Below are 16916 nucleotides of genomic sequence, written 5' to 3' on the forward strand. Positions count from 1 at the left end.
GTTAATCTTCTGCAGTGGGGCGACATTTTAAATAGGAACTTTAAACATCAGGTGCAAGAAGGCAGTTGCAGTCAGTTCATGTTTAAGTTTTATTTACCTGAAACCACAATTCATGTGATGCGTTATACAATCGTCATCTCTGAAGTTACAGTACAGCAGTTCGGCAACCATGCCAATGAAGGGACTGACTGCCTATCTCAAGGTAAAACGTATGCCTCACTACACCTCTGCCTTCCCAGATACCGCAAAATCTGCTTTTCAAACATGTTGCACATCTCAGTGCATAACGAAACAGTCCATTTGCTTATTTTACATATCTCATAAAATTATTTCCTTAGGAAAGATGACAGGTCTTTTTGAGCTTATTTAACATTTGTACTATTTGATGAATGTCTATTCTATTTACCAATACTTTACATTGCCTACTACACAAACCTGGTAAAACAGATGTCTGATTCAGAGGACATGCACCATGGAATATTGTACAATTACTGTACATGGTACCAACACCTAAGTCTAAAAAGATGGACTGAAAATTGTCCTCTGTAGACTTGAAGGATAAACGATGGCTCTCCATGCAAGAGGACGGAAGGACTGAAGACGTGGGGTCGGCTCGTTTGAATCAAATGTTAGACGCTTTATGCCCAATATTTAATAGAAAGGGTTCATGAACTTAATGAGCCATGTCTTTGACTGTATTTAACAGACATGCAGGTCTTGAAGGATGTGGTGCTGCTCAAAACACACATGCACAACACTGAAACAGAACCTCACAGCTCCTGCAAGGGATTTAGAGGAGAGGTGGGCTTACTTGGCCTTAGCTGCAGAGAAAAGAGACAGAGGAAGAAACAAATCAACAGAAAGGGAGTAATTCAGGCTAAATGTTAGGTATCTGATGGTGTATGCTGAGCAGCAAATAACTTATCTAGTGATTCCTTTCACAAACGGCAAAGATGTAAAAGGCCATGCCACGCGCAAGCAGAGAACTAGGAGAAAATATAAGTTGCAATTAAATATATAAATGTTGGAAAATAAAATGTAATTGTGTGGGGCACTTAAATGTCAGTTTTTCGGCCAAATACCAAATCTTGCTACTGCGGCCCTTTACAATCATAACTGGCACCAGTGATACTAAATTCAATACCAAAGGCCCCTATTCCACAGTGTGTACCTGGCACTTGGTGACATTGAAGGCATTGTGAAATAAAATATCAACCGTGATTTTCTTCACAGTTGCACCATGAAACAAATATGGAAGAGCAAGAGCTGGTTAAGAGGAGGTAATAAATAAGAGATGCTCTTGTTGCTGTCATTTCAAGGAAGGAAAACCCCTCCCCTGAAAGTGAGCAACAGCAGGCTGCAAAGCATGTTGTGTAACGATGTAAATATTAAAAAGGAAAGCGCTACTCGGCCGTGGGCATGCAGCAAAAGGGTACTCACTCTGTTGACAAACAGGTGGAAGGCATTGGAACAAACAACAGTTAGGTTTAAGACAACTCCAGCGCTCACTGGCCTGGTATTAGAGCTGGCATGCACCTACCTAAGCCTAAGAACACGCTCATGGAAACTGTCAGGATATGCTAAATTAAAAAAAAAAATTATACATACAGAGACTACTTTGTGTGCTATTTACAGATATACAAACTCTTCTGAACGGTCTTTTTAGCCTTCCAGGGTAGTACTGCCAGACAGCATTGTGATGATAAATTGCTAGCCAAAGAGGTTTTGACCACATACTGGTCACTGCAAACTGTCCATTTTCCATTTGTGCTCAACTGATAACATTATCAGTTTCTTGGTGCCTTTTTACATATTCAAGTACAGTATGTGCACTAATTTTATATTATATTGTATATGTGTGTGTGTGTGTGTATATATATATATATATATATATATTATTAAGATTATTATTGGAATTAAGATTTCAGATTAAGACTGCAAAGTGAGACTAAATCTTAAAGGTGAACCTATAAAGAAATGAAGACAAAATGTGTTCAAGTAGACACAAGTTTAACAACAGACCTGTCTATATAAAAAAATGCTTTCAATCAAACTCGGGTAACATTCATGTCAAGCCATTTTCTTTTCTCAAAGAATATAAAAGAAAAAACAAAATTTAACTTAAAAAAAGGTGTTAAAATAAAAGATGTGTGAGGGTTTTAGGAAGTGTGTACTGCAAAAGCAAACTGATGCATACCTCAACAATTAATATGACAACATCTATGAAATGTTTGCTGAGACAAATGGGTAGCAATGGTCATATCAACAGCATTGAGGTAGCTGTGCTCTGCCTAATGCAGAAATTAATGAATAAAAAAATACATGGAGCTCAAAAATGTGGGATAGAGAGCGTTCATGCCAGGGCAAAATATATCCAAGTCTTTGTCCAGATTATAGTGTCCAATGAATAAATTTATATTAAATGGTCCTTACAATTGTGTCCTCTGTACACCCATAGTTCCTCTGTGCCCACATCCCTTTCCAAAATTATAAAAACGTTAATCATCATAAAATAGTGTAAATTTTTCTGTACAGATCATTACATAGCTCCTACACAGTGGGACTCTTTGCTTGTTCAAAAAAGGGGATCCGAACAAACAAGAGCTTGATGAAAAATTAGTTAAGACACTGATAAAATGACAGACCTCAAGCCAATAAAATATGCTGATCTTAAAAAAAAAAAATTCACACAATAAAAACAAAAATGGAATGCTGAAAATGTCCTCGATACAAAACAATTTGACAGTTGATAGACCAAGTCTGTCAGCACAGGTGCAAAGTGTTGACTGGAGCCATGACAGCTGATGCAGTTGTTCCGAGTTAATGTGATTGTGTTAGACGTGTGTATTAATGTCCACTTCACACTGGTGCACAGGGAGGATAGTGTGCTGGAGTCAGTCAGGGCCAAAACAAGGCAGACACATTAGTGTCAGTGCTGTAGATCCAAAACACCAAGGGGAGGGAGATGGCCACAAAGGGCCAGGAGATGCCCTCCGTGCATGCAGACAGGGAGCAGCCTTTGCTGGCTGACTTGTCCAGCTTTTTACCAGATTCTAGGTAGTTCCTGGCAGCAAACTTAAGCAGCTCATCCAGCAGGATGACGGGCAGTGAGATCTTCAGCACCATCATCCACTGAGTGGTATCCAGAGGAGTGATCTGGAAGATGACCTGGAGAAACAGCAGCACAACATATGCCATTTAATGTGAGCCATTTGGTGAGTCCTTCATATTCAGAGTCTTTTACAGAGTCATGAGCTTTGTTTCAAAGCATATATTCTTATATCCAACCATCTCAGACGTGTTGGAAAGTATCACTTCAATCTTGAGAAAGGAAGACCACTCGCTGCTCTTGCTCAGCATGACAATTTATTGATTGTACTAATGTTTCGGTCCCTTTGGACCTTTGTCAAGAGCCAAAATATTTTCATTAAGGGTAGACCCGGTGGGAAACCACTGCCTATCCTAGATGGCGTTAACTTCCATACAAGACCCATTATGACAAGGAAACTAGGGCTGTCGGTAAGCATAGATAATCTGATACAGTAATTTAACAGTTATTGAAGAGCAGGCTTATGTGCCATATAGCTGTTTTGTATTCATCTACCCTCTTAACTATTTTGCTCTCACACAGGTATACCTCCTTAGATTTTAGTGCATGTCAACACATTGAGTGTAATAAAAGTACATCGCCACTAGGGGGAAGCTGTAATCTTCAGGGAGCTAAAGTTTTAAAAAAATCTACACCAGCAAGTTTGATAGCCACCGAAGAGCCCAACAGTTTCGGGTTCCATTCATTTTTAAAGAAAAAAAAAAAAGCAACCCAAATATTTCTAAATCACTGAGTAAACCTTAGGTGTAGTACTTACAGGCAGAGGCTCTACATAGAGGATGAGAAAGTGGAGGGACATGGAGAGGCAGATTGCCCCAAGCAGCCAAACGTTCTCCCAGGGAGGCATACGCAGCAGGGACTGGTTCTCAGAGAGACTTTGGAGAGGAAGATGGAGAAGGTGACCACAGATGGCATTTAAATGTATTCTGCTGTACAGCTGGCCCGTTAGCCACTTCATGCAAATGATCCATTGGAGAAGAGAGATTCTCCCCTCTCAGTGAGGCACTTACCTGTTAAGCGCATTGCACATCTCAATGGTGACAAGCACTGACAAGGCCATGGTCATGGGATATGGAGACTCAAACAAGCTGCAGTCCAACCCTTCAAACTCCGGGTTGTCTGGAGAGCACTGGAGGAAATGGCTCTGCGGAAGGAGAAGACGGGGGAGTCAGGGGAAGGCACAGTGAGCTACAGAAAGGTGAGGGTTGGCCCCTCAGACAGACAGGCAGTCTCACCAGCTGGTACAGGGTGATCTGGGGTCCATCCTCTGAAATGGTAAACCACCAGGCAGCGGCCCCTACAGTGGCAGCACCAACATAACCTAGAGCATGGACAGCAATCAGAAATTACCATTCATAATGAAAATTACATTGAAATGTGCATTACAGCTTCTTATGAAAACTTAAAACATTAAATACCATGACATAAGCCATTTAAAGGGTGCTTTTAATCCTAGGTGCCTCACTATACCATGAGTGCGTTCATTTTTTAGCATCGTTTAAGTGGTATTTTAACCCCTAACCATGTCATCTATGTGTGTATGTGTGTGTAAATTAATTAATTGTAAAGCGGTCTGAGTGGCTGTTGCAGCTAGAAAAGCGCTATAAAAAATCCAATGACTGATTGACAGAGTTAGCACTCTGCTCTGCACTAGGGATGTCCCGATCCGTATCGGGCTGATACTGGCCCAGAATGCTGGATCGGATATCGGTGGGGAGAAAAAAATATATGATTCGATACAAACCATGGGGTTATCTAGTTTACACCATCACCTAAATGCTTGTATACTGGCCCTTCGCGTGCTGTGCGAGATCTGGTTAAGCGGTGTGGCATGTCAAGTGGTAACAACAGTAGTAGCCATATGGCTGTGAATAGTCTCAAAACCTGCACACATAAAAACCATGCACCTATACTTGATACGAGCAAACAGAACAGTATCCGCTAGTGGAAAGCATCCTCACGAGGGAGCATTGATGCTCCACATGCACAAATGCGGTTCCGCGAGCACAGGGTTGTGACAAGCGCAAGCTTGACCCTTCCTATATGCGTGCAACTGCTTAACACTTGCTCGCTCATCAAGTTAACTTTTGAGACTTTGGAGGCAGGGATGGAATAGACAGTGTCCAATGTCTCCGCTCCTTTGATCGGTCACTTTTAATACCAACGATGACCTTTGATTGGCTGTTTGGTTTGATCACTGACACAGTCGAAGACAGGCAGTTGCCTGAGAGAACAACCATTTTCATGGGGCCATCATGTCAGAACAAGTAAGTCTTACACCAAGTTAACATCTTCCAGAGATACCATTTTAATATTGTTTGAAGGTACTGATTTCGTTTACTGTATGCACTATAATACTCTGTCCAACAATATTAAAATGCGTGGCAGTCCACAACCAACTGTTGTTGGGACTATATACTAGGGAAATATTTGTTTGTTCTTCATTCGAGTGACATGTTTTTAGGTGGCTAATTGGCCATCATGAGCAAAGTGCTTCAATATTTTATTACTATTATTATCATTATTATCATCAAGAGTAAAACAAAATATCGGATTGATATTGGTAGCTGTGGTATAGGTATTGGAAGTGAAAAAGTGGTATTGGAACATTTCTAGTCTGCACACTGTAATACAGGAACATACAGTATTAATTGTTAAATAACTATTGTATCATTTTTAACTAACCTCCAATGGCCAAGTATCTGAAGAAAAGCCAGCCAGAAATGAGGGGCTCCTTAGCATTTCGGGGAGGCTTGTCCATGATGTCCAGATCTGGTGGGTTGAAGCCCAGGGCGGTAGCAGGGAGACCATCAGTGACCAGGTTGACCCACAGCAGCTGAACTGGAATCAGAGCCTCAGGGAAGCCCAATGCAGCAGTCAGAAAGATGCTGCCCAGAGAGATAACCCAGTTAACTACCGCGTTTTGAATTGGTGTATTCACAAGAGAAAAAACTCATTCAATTGTTTTTTTATGTAGATTTGTGTCAGTCATCTGGGTAGTAAAATAGGTTTATATCCATGCACTAGACACTGACGTCCATTTAAACGTCTCTTGAATATCGTTCAATTGAGCAAGTGACCAGAGAGGTCTCTACACAACATACAAAAGAAAGTCAACCAAAGATTATTTTTCAGTTATTCTGTAACAAGACCAAGAGGACATGTAACAAAAACTGTTCTCATGCTCATCTCAAACATCTCATCCTTGCAAGACTCACCAGACAACCTCTCCCACGTTGGAGGAGATGAGGTATCTTATGAATTGTTTCATGTTATTGTAGATAGCTCTGCCTTCCTCAACAGCAGCTACAATGGAAGAGAAGTTGTCATCAGCAAGAACCATCTCAGAGGCTGACTTGGCCACAGCAGTGCCAGAGCCCATGGCAATGCCGATCTCTGCCTTCTTCAGAGCAGGAGCATCATTAACGCCATCACCCGTCTGCAGAGAAACACGGTATCAGGGAAGCAGGTCTACTTTGCTCAGAAACACTATCAAATCAAAACCATAGACAAATGGTCAATATTGTTACTCAGGATCATCTCAGATTGTTTACCATGGCTGTGATCTCATCAAAGCCCTGCAGGAACTCGACAATTTTGGACTTGTGGGAGGGCTCGACACGGGCAAAGCAGCGAGCATGGGTCACAGCCTCCCGCTGAGTTTGGGGTGAGAGGTCGTCAAACTCACGGCCGGTGAAAGCCATGCGCTCCACATCATCATCTTCAGCCAGGATACCGATGCGGCGGCAGATGGCCACAGCTGTGCCCTTGTTGTCACCTGTGATCATAATGACACGGATGCCAGCCTGGGAACAAAGCTTGATGGAGGCAGCCACCTCTTGTCTGGGGGGGTCCAGCATGCCCACACAGCCCACAAAGGTCAGGTCAGACTGAACACAGAAAAAATACAAAGACATTGTGATAGAAGGTCCAATGCGCACTTGAAGAGTTGTATTTGTATGTATAGTGTACCATCTACAACCATCGCACTGCTTGCACTGTGTCAGACCCTGTTTTTCTGCTATCATGTGCCAGTGTGCACTGTGCTACAACTCATGTTGTTGAGGTCTCTGCACCAAAAAAATGCATTCCTGTACATTCATTACACCTGCATTTAAATGATGACACCAGCAGCAAAATGAGACTACCTCATACTCAGAGAACTTGGAGGTTTCAGACAGCATCATGTCCTCCATCTTGGGTGGGCTGTCACGGGTGGCTAGAGCCAGGCAGCGCAGGGTGTCACGGCCTGTCCCATACTCACGGATCACAGACATGATCTTGTCCTTGATGCCTTGGTTCAGCGGGACTTTGCTGTTACCAATTCTGACATGAGTACATCTCTCAATAACCCCTTCTGGGGCACCCTGTAGGAGAGAACAGAGGGGTGAAAATGAAGGAACATGGTAGAAAATGACGAGATACAAAAAGATACACACAGCTGCAAAATTTGTCAAGACACGGATATGGTCAAATTAATTTTCCATGATTTATTAGGCCTGTGTTGGATCCTTGTCTGTATACCTTGACAAACATCTTGCCCATGGAGGAGCGTGACTTGTTGGGGGTACAGTAGACAGACATGGACTTCCTGTCTCTGGAGAACTCTAGGGTAAACTCCTTCTTCATCAGCTGTTTGATCACCTGATACAGAGAGAGAAAAGCCTCAGAAACCTGGATGAAAAAACCTGTGGGAGCCTGTAATCTTTAAAGCTGAAGGCGATTGGACTCACAGAGTTGCATGCGTTGGCCCTGTCAATTTTTGACAGGCTGTGTATGTCGGTGTCAAAGGCATTCATCTTCTCAACCAAACAGGTTAGAGCAGTTTCGGTGGCCTCGCCTACCTTCTCATAAACACCCTTGGCCTGACCAAAAAAACAAAAAAAAACAAAAAAAAACAAAATCACTTTTGTGGTTATCCAACTTCATCTGAATAGAGTACCTCAAGTTAAGAGTCTGCAGGGAGGTTCAGACCTCGTTGAAGTCCAGAGAGGAGTCATTGCACAGAGCACAGATGGTGGCCAACTCAACCAGTGCATCATACTGGGAACACTTCACTGGTTTGCCATCATGATACCTGAAAGAAGATAAAGAGCATAAACCTGTTTGTGTGCATCTTAAAAAAAAGAAAAGAAACACAACTAGAATACAGTATAAGGCACTCCTGATATTTTGTACTTGTAGTGTACAGAGTATTGTTAGAATACTCACACTTCTCCCTCTGGGGCATAGGTAGAGCCTGTGATAGTGAACTCAGTCAAGGAGCAGCTCTCCACTTCAGCTTTGTTTACAATGAACATCTAAAGAACAAAAGTACCAACATTAAAGAGGTGATTATAGTTTCTCACAAGCAGCAGGAAGTATTATGTATTATTATTATTACGTGTCAGCCACTACAATCATCTGGCTGCTGCTTCAATGACAAAGTAAATGGTAGCAGACATCTTGTTAGTCCCTGGTGGACCTGATCAGTAAGAACTGAAACACTTGAGCTCAGCCTGGTGCTCGTCTCTGTGATGGTCATGCTGGGTGGCAACCTGCCTGCAGTGAGGAGAGTGTGTGTTTGGTTTCCCGCCAAAAGTAAACATTAGATGCTGCCAGGAAGCCAGAGTAAAGAGAAGCAGTGCCAAAAAGCAGGACATTTCAGGGCCCGGCCAGTTCTAACAAGGAGGTCCCATAGAAAATATTCTGTGATAACAGCTCTGTTAATATCAGCGTTGTTACAAGAATATGATTATCACTCCTTTCTACCACTTTACAATGTACCAGTGCATTCAGATTTAAGTAAATGACCAAAAAGTATTTGGTCTGGTGGAGAGAAGAGACAAACAAAACAAAACAAACAAAACACCATACTCATCATAATTTACCATCAAACAATATTGCCATAAATTTCTAGCATTGTACTACCTTCTATTGCAGAGTTACTAACTAACCTGAAGCTTTATTTCAAGAAATTCCTTTAAATTCTTTCAAGCTCAAAACTTTAAGCATTTCCTTGACATTGTCCTAAAGGCTAATAAATTCTACTTCCAAAATGGTTTAGTTCAAGTCTGACTTTGAATCTCAAAAAAGGACACACTATCATTTCCCTATGTAACATGAAATACCCAGGTCCAGACAACCTGGGAAAACTTTGATAAAACGAGATAAAATAATGCCTCAAGTCAAACTCTAAAAGCAGCTCGGCCAGCCATTCTGAGCCAATCAATGTTTTGGTAACAGCAGGATTAAACTTTAATAAATGCGCAAATGTCCCTTTAATGTGTGTGTGTGTGGGTGGGGGGTGGTGGGGACTACAGGCTAACCGCTTTGCAGCATGGTGACGCAAGTCGGTTATGCAACAGCGGCACTGCAAGTCATCCAATGGCCCAATGTAGATTACAGCAGCAGCAGGATGTTGTCTCTTTGTTAAAAAAAAAACTATTCCTCTCCTTTACAAAGAACTGCCCGTTCACCAAGTAAATCTTTTTTTTTGGCGTTTAAGCCAACACTCTTTCAGAGCATATTTGTTGAAAGGCACTTCAACCAAGTATGTGTGTGCGTGCTCACCCTGCAGACAGACATCTGGTTGGTGGTGAGGGTACCAGTCTTATCAGAACAGATAACGGAGGTGCAGCCCAGCGTCTCCACAGAAGGCAGGCTGCGGACAATGGCATTCTTCTTGGCCATGCGGCGGGTCCCCAGGGCCAGGCAGGTTGTGATGACAGCAGGCAGACCCTCAGGGATGGCGGCCACAGCAAGAGCCACAGCAATCTTGAAGTAGTAGACGGCCCCACGGATCCAGGAGCCTCCGTGGACAGGGTCGTTGAAATGGCCGATGTTGATGATCCACACAGCAATGCAGATGAGGGAGATGACCTTTGACAGCTGCTCACCGAACTCATCCAGCTTCTGCTGAAGCGGGGTCTTCTCCTGCTCGGTGGCCGCCATTTCGTCACGGATCTTGCCAATCTCTGTGTTAACACCAGTGGCCACTACCACACCCATGGCCTTGCCAGCTGCAATGTTGGTGCCCTGAAACGCAAAGTAGTCACGTTTCTCTCAAGTACAAACGCTAAACTCTCACAAAATGCTGAACTTCCGATGAAACTACTGACACTACAACAAACTACTAGTTGAAGGGCAACAAGAAGAGGTGGGATGACTTTAGCAGACTGCTTACAGAGAACAGCATGTTCTTCTTGTCCTGGTTGACGGCACGTGGGTCAGGCACAGGGTCAGTGTGTTTGATCACAGAGACAGACTCACCTATGAAGACAACAGAGAGTGATGGGCCAAAAGTAAGCACAGAGCTCCTTGGAGAAAGTACTGACTTCAGCATTGATCTTTACACAGAGTAATTTTGTGCCGCCAATTCAGTAACGTGTCAAAAAATTCACACTACCTAAAAAAAGTGAATTGGAAGCACCTTGTACGGTAGGACTTGTGGTGGGATAATGGACATATGCAATTACGCTCCTAAATGTCTTTATCATGGTAATGAATCTTACAGTGCAGGAGCACGTGCTTCTTGGAAAGAATGTCAGGATGAAGCCATTCATCAAACAGTTCTCCAGGTATGAGTGACTGAGGTGGATTCTCAGAAGAGGGTGGCTTTTAAGCCTTGGTATGATAACATTAACCAACCTCATTTATTCCTCCTGAGAAAAATTGGACAGCAACCAAGTCATCAAAAACTAAAAGGCATTGTGAAGGGCTAAACAGGGTTCAGACTTCACAATTCATGGCAAATGAAATACTATTTTGAGGCAAATGAAAATGTTCAAAATATTGGAATGTGGCAAATGAAATCGTTTTCACATCTGTTAATTTGATTAACCTCACAACCAGAAGACATGTCTCACCTGTCAGAATTGACTGGTCTACCCTCAGGGTGGTTGATTTGATTGAACAGATTCGGATGTCGGCAGGCACTTTGTCTCCAACTAGAGCAAAATGGAACCACGGTAACTGATTAGCCACAAAATGCCAGCAATTGATTAACAGCAAACTAAAACAATATTATCCAGGTTTCAGAATAGGCCTGACGTACAAGGACAGTTTGTACACAAGCGCAAAACAAAAGTGACCCCCCCAATACTATTAGCCATATTCATTTTGTCAGATGATCGCTGTCTCCATCTCTTACCATCATAAACGAGTCAAATACTGATGATGAATCATCATGCTAATCAGTAATTTTGCTTTTCAAATACTGGAAAAAGCGTCTATGAATTGACATGATATAATGTCCAAAAAGTGTGGCGAGGGAAAAGGAGTGCCAAGGCAAAAATATAAACAAAATGGAAAAAAGGAGGCACTGCTCCACTATATATAATAATAAAGTTTAATCATTAAGTAAGGCTCACACAGAAAACGATTCTTATTTGTGGCATATCTTCAAAGTACAGAACACAAAATGGTGAATGGACTGCATTTATATAGTACTTTTCTAGTCTACCGACCACTCAAAGCACTTTACAACTTGCCTCACATTCACCCATTCACACACACATTCATACACTTATGGCGGAAAAGACAATGTGCTGAGGACACAACTTATTTCACCCACTCTGCAGCACCAACACATTACAGAAAATTTTAATTGGTAAGAGCATGGCAACACTGGCAGGATTAGGAGTATGATTCCCACTGGTGCCACCCATGCTAAAAATATAGCCTTATGGTACTGTAAGGGGTTTCAGGTAAAATTGTCCAAATGGCATCTGTAAGGATTATGCTACTGCGCACCACTATTGGCTAAAATCAGACTTAACTGAAGAGGCATTTCTCTGATTTCTCTTGTCCTTCTGCATCAGTGTAAACTTACAGAGGGTTGGTTGCTATGGCACACAGCAGCAGCGCAGTGCTATGCTCCCATCGCTGTAGGGAAAGAGACGGAGCCAAAGAAAGAGGAGGAAATGGAGGACTTCTGAGCCATAAAAGTCCCGTCTCAAAGGAAAAGGCTAATTTGGGCACATCTGAATTGCAGTGACCTAATTCAGCTTCCTAATAGTACATAAAGGCAATTGAAACTGGGGAAACAGCTCAGGCTATGGCATAGTTCCTGTCCATAGTCTACATATAGATCTACTTTGTTAAAAATGCAAATTGTGCCCAAGATTCATGATCCTCCCTCTAGAGCACAAAAGGCCTACAACCTAGAACTAATTGGGAATGAACAAAGTCAAACCTAAACCACTACTTCTTAAATCGGAGGATGTGAAAATGTTAACATCTATGCGAGAATAAAATACTATTGTAAAAAAGTTAAATGCTAAATTAAATAGATGCTTAAACATTGCGGTGCTGGGGTTTCCCTTACAGGGAAACATACACCGGGCTAATCCAAGCTCCCCGGTGCCCTTGACAGAAGGGAGGGGCAAATAGTTATGGGACCAACATTGCATGCAACCAAAAATGGGAAAAGTATTTCAATATGTTCCCCAATGCGCTGATCAGGTTCAAATGTGGGCACATGATGGCAGCTGTTTCCCTCTCATCCCTACAGCACAGGAAGAGGTGAGGACAATACCAGCCACTGTCAATCAACAGAAGACAGACCAAGCTCAGCCTGTGAAGAAAGTGTCTCAAACCGTTGTCTCCAGGCTTCTGTACATTTCAAACTTAAACTACATAAGCCCCATCACAACTATGTGTACATCCAAAGTCTTGGTTTCCCAGGTGTTGATGTCCCACTATATATATATAACTTTGTTAAAAAAACACTCAATAGTAGGGAAAATGCTAAAAAAATAAGGAGCAAAATAATTCAGTGAGTCAAGTAAATTCTTTACAAGACAGTACAAGCCTGTTTCATGCCATAAACAATCCTCAGCTGTCAATAAAGCTACTCGGGAAAGAACATACCATTTATTGCCTCATCATGCATATCACGTGCACAACGTTCATGGGGAAGGGAGAGGTGCAACATTCAAAAATTCAAAAACATGTGATCGCTAACAGTCCAATGGGGGTTGTCTACTGCTCTTTCCCGAGTAGCTTTATTGACAGCTGGTGATTGCTTATGGCATGAAACAGGCTTATACTGTCTCAAAGAATTTACTTGACTCACTGGATTTTATATATATATATATATCTCAACACGGTAAAGCAGCTGATGAATGCGAGACGCACGAAACAGGCCTGTACTGCTATGCGTTAAAATCTTTTTCCTGTATCCGTGTTGATATTCTGCTCCTCATTAGTCGAGCACTCAACACCACTGACGGTTTCAGGAAAAAAAACGCTATATATACATATATATACATACACATACACACACATATATATATTTATATATATTCATGACACTCAAGGTCACCTTACATAAAACACAATAAAACAAAGCAGTAAAAAACATTAGTGCAATCAACAATAAAACACACAATAAGCACTAGCGCATACAACAGCAGGAATTAAAAAAAGATGATGTTGTTAATGCTGTTAAAATTTGATGCTGTTAATATTGTTAAAGTGATTATGCTAGTTCAGGGGTGGCTAACCATGTGCCATGGAGAGCCATGTGTATGCAGGTTTTCATTCCAGCCGGACTCCACACCAGATTTCACTGATTAGCAACCCTTCAACCAAAGAGGAAGAACGTATCGGTAAACTCACCTGGTGTGGAGTAGGGTTGGAATGAAAACCTGCATACACATGACTCTCCATGGTACATGGTTAGCCACTGCCATACTAGTTTAATAAAGTGGGTTTTAAAAGCAGTTTTGAACACACACACACACACACACACACACACACACACACACACACACACACACACACACACACACACAAACATCAGCCAAAAAAATTAAAACCAATGAAATGTAAGTGAATAACATTATCTCGTTACAATGGCACCTGCCAAGGGGTGGACTATATTAGGTAGCAAGTGAACAGTCAGCTCTTGAAGTTGATGTGTTGGCAGCAGGAAAAATGGGCAAGTGTAAGGATCTGAGCGACTTTGACAAGGGCTAAAATTGTGATGGCTAGGTGACTGGGTCAGAGCATCTCCAAAATGGCAGGTCTTGTGGAGTGTTCCCGGTATGCATTGGTCAGTACCTACCAAAAGTGGTCCAAGGAAGGACAATCGGTGAACCAGCGACAGGGTCATATGCGCCCAAGGCTCAGTGATGTGTGTGGGGAGCAAAGGCTAGCCTATCTGGTCTGATCCCACAAAAGCGCTACAGTAGCTCAAATTGCTGCAAAAAAGTTAATGCTGCCTATGATAGACAGGTATCAGAACACAGTGCATTACAGCTTGCTGTATATGGGGCTGCATAGCCACAGACCAGTCAGAGTGCCCATGATGGCCCCTGTTCACTGCCGGAAGCACCTACAATGGGCACGAGAGCGTCAGAAAAGGACCATGGGGCCAGCGGAAGCCAAGGATGTAAGAGGTGTCTCCTTATCGCTCCTGAGTCAGTGACCGAATTTGTATATTTAACCTTGCAATATCTTACATATTTTCATTTGGTTGGATGTCTGGTGAGACCTCTTGGCAATTCCAGTCACATTTGAGCAGTTTAATTTTACGATGACATCTACTTGGCCAAAAACAGTCTACAAGAGTAGGCCGCAATAAGCCTGTACCCTCTCCTGACCCATCCTCGCCACCGGATGCTGCAGCTGAAGTGACTGCAGAGCTGTTACAGTCCTCGATGGGCTCTCTCAAATCCAACATTTTCAGTAAAATAGACCGTCTCTCCACTAACATTAGGTCAGAAATGTCATTAATTGAAAGAGCTCAAAATATCTATTGAGATTTTGCAGAATAAGCTCAACGCACACGGAGCAGCCCTATTGGAGCTGGAGCACGGAGCTACTGATCACAGCACATGTATTAGGGAGCTGGAGGCTAATGTTGGTTCATTAATGACCAGGATGGCATACCTAGACGACAGATGCGAGGACCTGGAAAGCAGAATGCGGAGGAACATCTTCTGGAGTACCGGAGGGAACAGAGGGCTCCAACATTGGCAAACTGTTGTTCCAGTTTTGTCGTATGCTCCAGCAAACCACTGAGGGTGGATTCCACCCTAGATAAGGTAGCCTTCATGTCTCGAGAGGCTTCCGTGTGTTCCTTCCGTAAGTTGTGAAGTTCTTTAAGCAATACCGCCATGTTGTCTTCAGTGCATGCTTGACCTGTGTGTGGCGAACTCGTCCGTTTGGTCTCCTTTATCTTCTTTTTTGGTAATTTTCCCTCTCGTTTCTTAGAGTGGACATTGCAGTTTTTTAAACAATTGTTTAAACGGATCAAGGTGCTACTCCTGCTACTCCAGATGGATCAAGCTGCTACTCCTATCATGACGTCACTGGAAGTCCATCCAGTTCTTTAGTTTATATTGCGCCTTATCTTTATAAGTCCTCTCTTTTAAGACATGGTTCAGCCCAGTGTAGCTCATCCAACCGGAGGAAATGGCTTTAATTTCATACTGGAACTGCAGAGGCATCAACAACTCAGTTAAACACAGTAAGGTACTCCACCATCTTCACCAATTGAGAGCTCACAGCATTTTTCTCCAAGAAACTCACCTCAAGGTATCAAGTCTTAGGTGTAGCTGGGTGGGCCAGGTGTTTCATTCCTCATTTCAGAGTAGGGCAAGAGGGGTGGCCATTTTATTTCACAAATCAGTACCTTTTACCTGTTCCAATGTGACTGCCGATCCCAGTGGAAGGTACGTAATTGCCAGTGGTAAGCTGTTCAATACAAATGTACTGTAGCAAATTGAGGAGGACAACCACAGGAACTGCCGCAGCCGGGATGCGAACCCACATCTTCTGTACTGTGGGAGACATCGCTAACCGCTCGACTAAAGGGTCCAATCCGTTACCAAATGGCAACGTGTCTACTTCTCCAGGCACGTTACAGTACTTTTCCTCAACATTTACGCTCCGAACTGAGACAATGGTGATTTATTTTTTTAAATCGGTTTTCTCTACACTCCCCGATATGTCTTCCCATATGCTGATCTTAGGTGGTGACTTTAATTGTTGGCTAGACCCAAGGTTAGACCGATCCTCCACTAAGCCTACCACATTGTCTACCTCAGCTAGGGTTGTTCGATCCTTTATGTCTGAATTTGCAGTCTTGGATCCTTGGGAGAATTTTTAACCCATCTGGAAAAGCATATTCTTTTTTCTCACTGATTCACCATATCCTCATGTTCATATAACCCAATTGTTGTATCTGGCCACCCCGTTATTATGGAAGTAGTCTTTCAAACTGTTGATAACATGCAACCGCCTTGACGATTAAACACTCAATTGCTTAGCGACGAAAACTTTATCAAATTTGCTTCGGACAAAATTGACTTTTTTACTGCTACAAATAGAACCCCAAATATATTTGCGTCTACTCTCTTGGGATATGTTAAAAGCCTATGTCAGAGGCAAAATTATCCCCTACATCGCACACGAGAATAAACTCAAAAAGGATAGGCGTTCGTATCCCTGACTTGCCGTAACCAGTCACGGCCAGAGCGTCCACGGGGTAAGGCATTCATTAGGCCACCCTTACCCAAGGGATAGTGGGTGTAGATTGGTGTAGTGTTCGGGGACTCGTTCTCTAGCGACCCCTCTGGCCCATCCGGGCGTCTGCAGCCAAGCAACCGAAAGCATTCTCCCTATGTCTCCTTCACGGCCTGAAGGTAATGCAATCCATGCGACGCTTCAGCGTGTAAAATAGCTAGAGCAGCCAACACGAGTTTGAAGGAAGATGGTGTTGCGACTATCTCCTTCCTGTGGAAACGTGAGCCGGGGGAGTTACTCGACAAGAGTTCAGGCCATATGCCATTGGGTTAATCGGGTGGGATAAGGGGAA

General features: G+C 42.8%; 1 protein-coding gene across 3 annotated transcripts in view; it reads right to left on the reverse strand.

Annotated features, from left to right (window-relative positions):
• Window positions 1-76: 76 nt before the first annotated feature.
• The window catches only part of LOC130123620 (sarcoplasmic/endoplasmic reticulum calcium ATPase 2-like), a 36689-nt gene continuing 19849 nt past the window's right edge, over window positions 77-16916 (reverse strand). For 2 of the 3 annotated variants that reach the window (XM_056292859.1, XM_056292851.1), the window contains 15 exons: window positions 10957-11037; window positions 10275-10360; window positions 9662-10126; window positions 8321-8409; window positions 8084-8186; window positions 7843-7974; window positions 7634-7753; window positions 7258-7476; window positions 6664-6999; window positions 6328-6548; window positions 5795-5997; window positions 4345-4430; window positions 4120-4253; window positions 3867-3984; window positions 77-3168 (listed from right to left, as the gene is read on the reverse strand). In XM_056292859.1, coding sequence (XP_056148834.1) covers window positions 2899-3168; window positions 3867-3984; window positions 4120-4253; window positions 4345-4430; window positions 5795-5997; window positions 6328-6548; window positions 6664-6999; window positions 7258-7476; window positions 7634-7753; window positions 7843-7974; window positions 8084-8186; window positions 8321-8409; window positions 9662-10126; window positions 10275-10360; window positions 10957-11037 — 2663 coding nt within the window. In that variant the 3' untranslated portion in view covers window positions 77-2898. Of the gene's footprint in view, window positions 3169-3866; window positions 3985-4119; window positions 4254-4344; window positions 4431-5794; window positions 5998-6327; window positions 6549-6663; window positions 7000-7257; window positions 7477-7633; window positions 7754-7842; window positions 7975-8083; window positions 8187-8320; window positions 8410-9661; window positions 10127-10274; window positions 10361-10602; window positions 10700-10956; window positions 11038-16916 lie in introns of those variants that run through there. The other variant, XM_056292867.1, reaches the window with a different exon arrangement.

The sequence above is a fragment of the Lampris incognitus genome, chromosome 1, assembly GCF_029633865.1.
Source record: "Lampris incognitus isolate fLamInc1 chromosome 1, fLamInc1.hap2, whole genome shotgun sequence".
NCBI lineage: Eukaryota > Metazoa > Chordata > Actinopteri > Lampriformes > Lampridae > Lampris > Lampris incognitus.